The following is an 11,129-nucleotide window of genomic DNA, read 5'->3' on the forward strand; positions in this document are numbered from 1 at the left end:
TGTTTCTGCCCATTTAGCAGGGGTCCTATTCCTCCCTGGGCCTTCCTTTTACTCCCTATATATCTAAAAAACAATTTCTTATTGTCTTTTACTTGGGTTGCCATCCTCAGCTCCATGGTAGCTTTGGCCTGTCTAACTGCCTCCCTACAAGCACGAGCAGAAGAGGTATATTCCTCTTTGGTGATCTCTCCCTGTTTCCACTTTTTATGTGCTCCCCTTTTGGCCCTTAGTCTGCCCTGGATTTCTCTGGTCAGCCAGGGAAGCCTCCTGGCCCCTTTCCCTCTTTTACCTCGCACGGGGATCGTCTCGCTTTGTGCGAGAAGGATAGCTTCCTTAAGGCACAGCCACCCTTCTTGGGCTCCCATCGTTTCAAAACTACTACTCTGCAGTGCATCCTTCACTAATCGCCTGAGTTCGCTGAAATCAGCTTTCCTAAAGTCCAGCACGTTCACCCTACTGGTTACCTTACCCACTCGACGCCTTATGTTGAATTGTACTTTTAGGTGATCACTGTCCCCCAGATGGCTACCGATCTGTAGGTCCCCTACTATGTCATCCCCCGTTGCCAATACCAGATCCAGTAAGGCATTCCCCCTAGTGGGACCATGTACCTCCTGCATCAGGTGGAGGTCCTGTACACAGGTTAGAAACCTGCGTGAGCGGTGGGACTTTGCTGTCTGTGTCTCCCAGCAGATGTCCGGGTAGTTTAGGTCCCCCATGACCACCGCCTCTTTAGCTTTTATGGTCTCTGAGAGTTGCCTCAGGAGCCCCAAATCTATTTCTTCCCCTTGATGTGGGGGTCTGTAGCAGACCCCTACCACCAAATCCTTTTCTCCTTGCCCTCCATGTAGCCTAACCCACAGTCCTTCTACTTCCTCATCCTTTGATTCTGTCTTGATGAGGGTTGATGTATATTGCTCCTTAACATAGAGCGCAACCCCTCCCCCCCTTTTCCCCACTCTGTCCTTTCTGTACAATCTATAGCCCTCAATATGTACCGCCCAGTCGTGGGATGGATCCCACCAGGTTTCCGTCAGCCCCACTAAGTCGTAGTCATTTAGTGCAACCAGGAGCGCTAGTTCATCCTGCTTGTTCCCCATGCTCCTAGCATTAGTATATAGGCACTTGAGCCCTGTGACTGGTGCTTTTGCTACCCCCTCGCTCCAAGTCCTAAAGGGCTTTTTGTCTCTAACCTTCCCGTTCCTTACCTGTGCCGTATTGCTGTCCACCCCCTGTCTTTCACGTTCCCAAAGCTCTCTTTCTTCAGGCTGGGCTGTCCTTGTGGGTGCCACCTGGTTTGGTGGTCCACAGCCTCCCCCACCCTCATCTTCCCCTCCCCCCGACGAGCCTAGTTTAAAGCCCGCCGGAGGAGATCCGCCAACCTGGAAGAAAACACACGCTTACCTTTGGGGGACAGGTGAAGCCCATCCCAGCTGAGCATGTCCCTCGTTGTAATGTGTGGGTCATTGTCCAGGAAGCCGAAGCCTGCCTCGAGACACCAATTCCGAAGCCGCCAGTTGGTCTCTCGGATGCAGTTCTCATGCCGTCTTCCGCGTCCGTTCACTGGTAGGATGGAAGAGAATACCACCTGTGCACCAAATTCCCTCAGCACGCCGCCCAGAGCCTGGTAGTCCGCCATCAGGTGATCGGGGGTTCTCCTGGCCGCATCATTAGTACCCACATGGACAAGGACCATGGGGTAGTAATCGGTGGGCTTGATCCTGGCCTGGATTACCTCCGTCACATCCTGAATCTTAGCTCCAGGCAGGCAGTAGACCTCTCGTGCTGAAGGGTCCTGGCGACAAATGGGCCCTTCCGTACCTCTCAGGATGGAATCGCCTATGACGAGCACGCGTCTCCTCCTCTTCTGGGTCCTCTCGGATCTCTTGATCTGTTTGGAGTGTGAAGAATGTGGCATTTCCTCCTGCCCAAGGGTTTCCTCCTCCCTTTCCATCTCCTGCAGAGTCGCCAAGGCCTCGTACCTGTTCTCCAGTCGAACTGGAGAAGCTTGTACCTGCTCGCTGCGAGCCGCTCCGGTCCTGGCTGTGACCGTCTGCCACTCTGCTGTGGAGGTCCTTCCCTGGGCTGCTTCTTCCTTGGGTGCCTGGTCCTGCAGGGAAAGGAAATAACTGTCAATTTCCTCCTCCGCCTCCCTGATCCCCCTCAGCCTGCTAACCTCCTCCCGGAGCTCCCTCACCTGCGCCTCCAGAGCCCTAAGCCGGGCACCTGCCGGACAGGTGTGGGGACTCCCAATCTCTGCCCCCCCCAGCCCTGCTGGAGATCCCCCGCAGGCCGGGAGGTAGGGGGACATCAGCTCCCCCATGGGCTCAGTCTGGGTGGAGGCCTCAGACCAGCCCCGGTTAGCCTTGTCCCCCTGGGCAGAGGCCCTAGCAGCACTCCTCGTATACATCCTTCTAAGCTGCTATTTGTAGACCTGTGTGGTGTCTACGTCCTACCTGTACAGGAGTCCCACTCCTGGCCCTCCCAGCCCGCCCGCCGGCGCGAACGCCTGCGCAAACGCCGGCGCGCTCTTACAGAGCGCGCCTGTTTGCGCGCTCTGTTCGCGCTGCGCGGCTCGGGAGCGCGGCTCCCTACTGGCTCAGCTATATGGGACCCGGAGGGCTTCCCCTCCGGATCCGGCTCAGCTGTGCCGAGGCCCTCCGCCCCACTTACCTTCGGGGGATCAGCTGCTGCTGCCCCCGCTGCCGATTCCTCTGCTGCTGCTGCTGCTGCCGCCGCCGCCGCCGCCTCGGGTCAAAAGTTAGTTATGGGGCACACGTGCGTGCGGGACACACGTGTGCCTAACTCCTCTCCTTCCCGCTGCTGCTTCCCGAGTGAGGGAACTACGTCACCCTGCGGCTTTGAACCTGTGGTTTGAATTACCCGCCCCCGCTCTAACGGCCAATCAGGCGCCTCGGTCTACCCGGAAGTGCCTGCCGGCAGTTCCGCCCCCTTCGCTCCCCTGCTGGGGGGATCCGCTGCCGCGGAAGCCTGCTCCCTAAGGGTTAGCCCTTGAGGGGGCTTGCTGGCCTGGGGGGGCAGTCCCCTCCCTAGCCCTCCCTGTTTGCGCGCTCTGTTCGCGCTGCGCGGCTCGGGAGCGCGGCTCCCTACCGGCTCAGCTATATGGGACCCGGAGGGCTTCCCCTCCGGATCCGGCTCAGCTGTGCCGAGGCCCTCCGCCCCACTTACCTTCGGGGGATCAGCTGCTGCTGCCCCCGCTGCCGATTCCTCTGCTGCTCTTGCTGCTGCCGCCGCCGCCGCCGCCTCGGGTCAAAAGTTAGTTATGGGGCACACGTGCGTGCGGGACACACGTGTGCCTAACTCCTCTCCTTCCCGCTGCTGCTTCCCGAGTGAGGGAACTACGTCACCCTGCGGCTTTGAACCTGTGGTTTGAATTACCCGCCCCCGCTCTAACGGCCAATCAGGTACATTGTCTTCTGGTACGGCATGTCTTCTGGTACAGAGCATCTTATCTGAGTAATGATGCAAACTCTCATATGCGGCTTCTTTCTCATGGCTCTGCAGGACCTGCAGAGGCCACACTTGGCAGCTGGTATGCAGCCTCAGGGTTGCTCTCGTTCACAGTCAGGACCCTGCATACAAGCTAGCTCTTCCAAAGGCGGACCCAGGACAACACTTATCCTCCTGGACCAGCTGGTGATGGCATTAGAAGACCAGCTGGTGGATTCGTGGGCCTCATGGGCAGAGGACACCACATGCAAGGACATGTAGGACTGACATGAAGACACATGGGACCAACATAAGGAGGCATGGGACTGGGCGGACGAGAAGTTCTGGGCACAGCTCCTGGCCCTGGAGTGCGAATGGGTCGAGTCACTTTAGGAGCAGAACATGATCCTGATCAAGGTAGTGCAGGCCATAGACAGTGACTGCCAGGTGCTGGACACCATTCTGACCCAGGCAATTGCCTTCATGGCACCTGCTACTTGGCCCCTGACCCAAGCCCCATCTGCCCCTGGCAACCACTTGCCATGCAGCAGCAGGCCCCCCTCAGGGCCTGGGAGGAAGTCATGCACTGCCTCCAGCATCCAGGGCCCACCTCCTTGCCTTGGCTCCATGCAGGAAGAGAGCCAGAACTGCCTGCAGTGGGGGCAGGACTGCATGCTGGCCCCGCTGGTCCTGAACACCAGGTGCCAGAGGGGCAGCCACCCACACTGGGAGACCACTGGCTGCTGGAACCCCTGGGGAACCCACCTGCCCATTGGACTCACCACAGTGTATGCACCCATGGGGGAACAGCCAGAAGCCGGGGTGCTGGCTGCCTGTCCCTGGGCTCTGCCCCTTAGGCACCCTCGCCCTACAGCCCCCCCCCACTTTGTACATAAAGCACTTTGTAAACAGTTTACAAAGGGAAGAGGGTGTCTTATTGTTACTAGGTGGAGTGGGCAGTGGACGGGCTCTGTTGTGTGGAGGAGGGAAGGGGCACTGTTTGTTGAGGGGGGAGGAGGGGCACTATTTTTGGGGAGGAAGGAGTGGGGTTCTGTTTGATGGGAGGGGAGTAAACACTTATTCTTCTGAGATGTGTCTGCAGTGAGAGTGGTGCTGTGGGTGGTTGGTGGGGTAAGGTCCAGGCTGGCTACAGCGGGGAGTGCAGGAGGAGATGGTCATCCAGAGTCTCTCATACTAGGAGCCCTGGTCCCTGGTGGTGGGTGTACAGCTCACCAAAGGCCTCAGAATGGAGCCTGCCACTGTCACTGCCACTGCAGGTGATGCTCCCATTGCCAGGTGGCCTCCACCTGCCATGCTTCTTCTGCCCAGGCCTCACAGAAGAGCTCCCACTGGACTTTGTAGATGTTATGTAGCATGGAGGCTGCAATGACTACCCAGGGGAGGTTGTCCTCAGTGACATCAAGGTGAGTGGTGAGAGTGCACCAGCATCCCTTGAGGTGGCTGAAGGTACACTCCACCAGGGCATGTTTCCAGTCCAGGCACCAGTTAAAGTGGCTCTGGCTGGGGTCCAGCTGGCCAGTGTAGGGTGGCATGCTCCAGGGCAAGAGTGGATAATTGGGGTCCCTGAGGAGGGGTGGGACCACCACAGCATCCAGCTAAGGTCCAGCACCCTTGGTGCAAAGCAACCATTCTGGACCAGGGCTGGCAGGGTGGAGTTTCAGAATATGCAGGCATCATGGACACTGCCCACCCAGCCAACACTCATGTGCGTGAAGGTGCCGTAGTGGTCCACAATGGCACCACAAAGTTAAAGCTGCTCCAGCTGTAGTAGGGCTGGTTGCCATGGGGTGGGCAGGTGATGGGGATGTGGGTTCCATCCGGGACCCTAATGCAATGGGGGAATCCCAGGGCATGGAAATGTGCCACCACCACCAGGGCATCCTGAACATAGAGCATGGTGGGTGTCAGCACATCTTCGAGGGCATCCCATACATCCAGGATGGCCTCCCTGGTAGTGGCCTTGCCCAGCTGGGCAGGCGGTTGCTGCATGTGGGGGTGCTGGGAGGGCCCAAACAACAGTAGGCCAGTCAGTGGTTGGCATGGAAAGCCCACTAAATTATCAGAGTTCCCAGCCAGGGGAATGCAGTGTGAGCTCCCCTGGTTAGGAGCCAAGCTTGCTACTTGCCAGTGCAGGGGGAGTCTGGGATCAGTCACAGTCACAGTCACATGGGGCATGACAGGAAGCACAATCGTTATGATCCTTCATAAGATCCCATAATGCATTTAATGTCTGTCAGGGGCCCTAAACACCAAATCTAAACCCATTTAAAAGTAATAGAACCATTCCTATTGACTTCAGTGGAGCTTGACTTGGGACCTAACTGACATACCTCAGCATTAAACAATTAATAGTGTCCTTAATATTCTTGAAACCAGGAATTTTGTTAGTGATATATTTTATTGGTCTAACTGTAGAGTTGAGAGAAATGTGAGACAAACTTTCTAACCCTATTACTTACTATAGCTACCATAAGGACTGAAGCTGAGAAGATGGAGTGTTGTAAGGATCATGAGAGGCCTAAAAGGCAGACTTTGAAAAGGAAAGTGTCAGGCTAAGCAGAGGTTCCTAGTAGAGTCTAAGGACTAGTTTTTAGCCAGTATGTGCTGATGTAATTTCTGATGTCACAAAACTAGGAGGCATTGTCAGTACAGAAGAGGATGGGATATCCTAGTGAGAGAACTGGATTGCTTCAAGGACTGAAGTCATAGAAACAGGATTAAATTAATTAACATAAAATGCAAGGTTATTCACTGGAGGACTAATAACAAACATCTGCTATAAGCTGAGATTTCATCAGTTATGCAGCATGGGGAGAGGGAAGGGGAGGATTTATGCAAGCAAGTTGATGGGAGGATGAACATATGATCTACTAATTAATTGCATCTGTGGAAGAAGCAAATGCAGTCCTGAGGACTTCTAGGAGAAATAAGGAAGTTTTAATATTATTCTACAAGGCATTGGTGAGATCTCCCATGGAATACTGTGTTCTTATTTCCCATGTCTGAGAGACAGAGAAATTCAAATGGGAACAGGTGCAGAGATCAGCTGCTAGGGTAATCAGGGGAATGGAGAGCCCATCATTCATGAGAAGAGAGTGTAAGAGCTTGGCTTGTTTACTCTAGCTAAATGAAGGCTGAGAAGGGATATGATTTTTATCTATGTATACATCCTTGGGATAAACCTCAGAGAAGAAGGACAGCTATTTAAGCTTAAAGATGACTTTGGCAAAAGGATAAATGTGTATAAATTGGATATGAATAAATTTAGGCTGAAAATTAGAAGATTTTTAACCATCAAAGCAGAGTTACTAGAATAGTCTTCTAATTGAAGTAGCAAGGGCAAAAGCCTAAAATCTTCTGGGTTTGATAAGCTTATGATGAGATTATATGATGTGGTGCCTGCACTAGCAGTAGACCAAATTCAGTGTTCCTAGAAGGCCCTTCCAAAGTAGTCAAGGGGCAGTTTCTACAGTCAGCTCTCTGTGGTTGCTGCTGAGCTGAGATTTTCTGGAGAACCAGGTTTCTGGTATGAAATGAGTAAATTATTTCATTGTTTTAGAACCTGCGACATGCGGACGCTGTTAAAGTATCAGCAGTTAAATTTTGCAGCATGTTAAGTACTCCTGATAAGCATACAAATGGGTCATTCCTGTGTAAATTGTTACTTAATAGAGTCTAGTTTTCAACGGACCATTTTCAGCACAGTTTGTTCTCTAGAAGCCAATTTGCAGTAACTGGGCAGTAGACCCTTTTAAGTCAGACACAAATCAGGCCATTTTTGCTATATGGTGATGATCTTGTCAACAATGGTATATATGGTTTATACCATTAAATGTTGATAAAGGTCTAAATATGTCCTGTCAGTTCACTTAAAAATTAATGTTTCAGATAATTTATCTTTGAGAACAGCTTTTATCATCCAGATTCCAACTCCTCCTGGAAGTTACTGAGTACCCTCAAACCCACATGGGACTCAGCAGAGGATTGGACAAGCATTCCCTCTAAACTGTGTGCCGTGCACAGCCGCACTGGTGCATCTGGCCGTGCGATATGAGCGTGCCTGTGCAGCCACACATGCCACACAGCTTAGAGGGAATGATGGGTTGGACCCACTTCTTAATTTAATTTAACTGATATTTAATTCTATATTTTCAATATAAATGTCATGCAGTTATCTGGATGCAGCAACATGTTCAATACAAAATGTCAGGAACAACTTTAAGAAAGCAGCAAACCCTGTTTGCATTCAGGGAAAGTGAAGAAATTGCACAGCTGTCAAATAAACAATAAGGGGAAGGCAAAAGTATTATGAATAAAACTTTCAATACACTAAAATTGTTGCATTACTTGTTTGCAGATGCTGCTTATAACAGTAAAACATGTCATGCTTTAGGAGCTGTCCACCCTTTTATTCAGTCTGCTGATGTCTTGGAAGTAAATCAGGATCCTGCCCGCATGTCTTTGCTACGAGAGAAAGGATGATGGAGGTCTCTGCTGGCCTTTGCTGCTCCCAAACAGCATTTTGTGCCTTACCCTGCCAAGACCCCTCCAGCTTCTGAGCTCAGTGAACACACAGACTGTACAATCTTCAGAGGTTCATTCCTATATTTTTGTGTGCCCTCTGCATCCATGGAGGAGAGAAAAATTATGTCTCTTTCTGCACATATGAACTCAAAGAAATATAACAGTTCCAAGACATAGTTGGAATGTATACATAGCAATGGATTGCTCACTGAGAGCTTGAGGGATGGAGTTTGGGATCTTGTGTTTTGAATTCCTTAAGATATCTGTTCAGAGCTTGGTAATATGCAGAAGTATAACTTCTTATTTAGCTATTGATTGAGCATACAGTATGCTCATTACACAGTTTTTGACAGTCTCAGTCTGCCAGTTTGCTGCCTGAGCAGTTAAAGGCATTTATAAAGAAAAGAATTTGCCAAGGATGTGAAATTTCTTCTTAATGCAAGCTGCTGTCTTTTGAAATCTATTCATGTAGACAAGATGTTAACATTTAAAAGGTACCATAACTACTCTTTATCATGGTTAATGGGATCACGACTCAAGCCAAATTACTGTTTTCAGTGGAGTTCTGCCATAGGACTTGTATTAAATTGGTTAAGCATGGGAGTGAAAGATGCTTATGTGATAAAGCCTGCTCTTGCTGTCTCTCTGTGGTGTTAAACTAATTGAAAATGAATTCTCCAGACCTCTAAGAAATAGACCCTTGGTAGCAAAAATGAAAACAAATCCAGAGGTCTTTTGGTCTTGTCACTGACTCTTGCCACCTACGAACTATGGCATTTAGGGCTTTCTTACTGCAAAACTTATTTAAACCTATTTAAGTTGTAGTAATAATAGACCAGCTATGACATTTAAAAAATAAATGTGCTGCTCTTGAAATATGCCTTTTAGCTAGAGCATGCTTAGATCTAGATTCCCAAATCAAAATCCTCCAAGGTGGGACCACAGAGGATAGTGATTTGTATCCCCATCTCTTCAATCCTTGACTTCACTGAGCAACTGTCAATAAGGGAGCCAACTCTAATGAATGTTTCTGTGAAGCCTACCTGACAGCTAAGAGGTGGCCTGGAAGAGACTCCTGTCCCCATGGCTCATTTTACGCAGACTACTGAATTGATGCCAAATGACAATGATTTGTCAGTGATAATACAAGTTTAAAAATCAAATTGAGGCTTTAACTCAAAAGGACTGTGATTGTTATAAGGCTACTCAAATTTAGAACACAATGTCTTAATTTGCTGATTAAAACAAAATGACTTGGCAGAGAAAGATGAGTGTGAAGGGAAAAGATAGCAACCTAAAATCTGTTTTTAAAGGGTTGTTTTCAAAGACTAGCTGTAGCTCTTATGTTTAAAAGCAAAGAATTTAGTGTGTGCTGATTTTTTTTTTCATTAGTCCATAAGAATTTTTGATTTTGAATGCTGTGTAGTTACGGGACCACTTCTTAGGGGCAGCTTTTCCTCCTCTCCCACTATTCCAATTACACGGCTGCACAGATGGTGTTGCCAGCAGGGCTTTGGCTTCTTTCACCAAGGGATGTTGTTCCAAGAAGGATTGCTAGGAAGAGATGGGATCCACCTGATGAAGAGAGGGACTAGGATATTTAGAGAGAAGCTTGCTAACCTAGTGAGGAGGACTTTAAACTAAGTTCGCCAGGGGATGGGGAGCAAAGCCCTGAGGTAAGCGGGGAAGTGGGTACTCAATGGCTTTTTCTCCGCAGTCTTCATAGGCAAGGCCAGTTCCCAGACTACTCTACCTGAAAACACAGTTTTGGAAGGAGGTAAGCAGTCAACAGGGGCAAAAGAAAAGGTTAGGGACTATTTAGAAAAGCTGGATATGTACAAGTCCATGGGGTTGGATGGGATGCATCTGAGGGTGCTGAGGGAGTTGGCTGATGTGATTACAGAGCTACTGGCCATTATCTTTAAAAACTCACGGCAATTGGAAGAGGTCCCAAATGATTCAAAGAAGGCAAATATAGTGCCCATCTTTAAGAAAGTGAAGGGGGAGGGTCTGGGGAACTGCAGAGCTGTCAGCACCACTGCAGTCCCTGAAAAATCATGGGGCAGATCCTCAAGGAATTCATTTTTAAACACTTAGAGAAGAAGAAAATGATTAGGAACAGTCAGCATGGATTTGCCAAGGGCAAGTCATGCCTGACCAACCTGATTGCTTTCTAAGAAGTGATGAGTGGCTCTGCAGATGCAGGGAGAACAGTTGATGTGATATACCTTGACCTTAGCAAGGCTTTTGATATGGTCTCCCACAACAGTCTCACAAGCAAGCTAAGGAAGTATGGCTTGGCTTAATGGACTGTAAGAAAGATAGAAAGCTGGCTGAATCACTGGACTCATAGAATAGTAATCAATGGCTCAATGTCTAGTTGGCAGCCAGTCTCAAGTGGAGTATCCCAGGGGTCAGTTTTGGGGCCAATTTTGTTCAATATTTTCATCGGTGACCTGAAAGATAGGATGGAGTGCACCCTCAACAAATTTACAGATGACACTAAACTGGGGAGAGTAGTAGATATGCTGGAAGCTAGGGGTATGAATCAGAGAGACCTAGAGAAATTGGAGGATTGGACCAAAAGAAACGTTATGAGGTTTAATAAGGACCCATGCAAAGTCCTGAACTTAGGCCAGAATAATCCCATGCACCAGTACAGGCTATGGACCAATTGGCTAAGCAGCAGCTCTGCAGAAAAGGACCTGGGGGTCAGATTAGTGTTACCATATGTTCGTGTTTTTCTGGATATCTCTTTTTGATTTCTCCCATCTCCATCTGGGGAATTTTTAAAAACTGAATGAACATCTGGGATTTTGCTCTGTTCCCTGGTGGGAGCAGGGGAGAGCGATTAGATGCAGGGGCATCATGTATGTCTGCAGCCCTGGCAGCGTCATTCAGGTAAGTTTATGGGGAGTGGGGGTTGGAGGGCCAGGGCTTGGGAACTGTCTGGGGGGGGCGGAAGGGGGAATGGATTTCTGTGAAGGGTGCTGGGTGCCTGGCAGCACTGGAGAATAGTGTCCAGGCAGAGCACAGGGGCAGGAGGGAGGTATCTGCTCCTCCAGTGGGGGAAGGGTGTGGGAGAGTCCTTCAGGGGCAGTGGGGAGCTGAGCAACTGGGCTGGTGGTACTGGC

General features: G+C 50.0%; 1 protein-coding gene across 1 annotated transcript in view; it reads right to left on the reverse strand.

Annotated features, from left to right (window-relative positions):
* The window catches only part of LOC149872841 (uncharacterized), a 261,288-nt gene extending 257,820 nt beyond the window's left edge, over window positions 1-3,468 (reverse strand). The window contains exons 1-3 of the mRNA XM_090062071.1: window positions 3,400-3,468; window positions 2,674-2,748; window positions 1,405-2,110 (exon numbers count right to left, since the gene is read on the reverse strand). Coding sequence (XP_089918197.1) covers window positions 1,405-2,110; window positions 2,674-2,748; window positions 3,400-3,468 — 850 coding nt within the window. The remainder of the gene's footprint in view (window positions 1-1,404; window positions 2,111-2,673; window positions 2,749-3,399) is intronic.
* Between the last annotated feature and the right edge of the window lie 7,661 nt (window positions 3,469-11,129).

Source organism: Crocodylus siamensis, chromosome 1 (assembly GCF_052110815.1).
Source record: "Crocodylus siamensis isolate JL-2025a chromosome 1, ASM5211081v1, whole genome shotgun sequence".
In the NCBI taxonomy this organism is placed as follows: domain Eukaryota; kingdom Metazoa; phylum Chordata; order Crocodylia; family Crocodylidae; genus Crocodylus; species Crocodylus siamensis.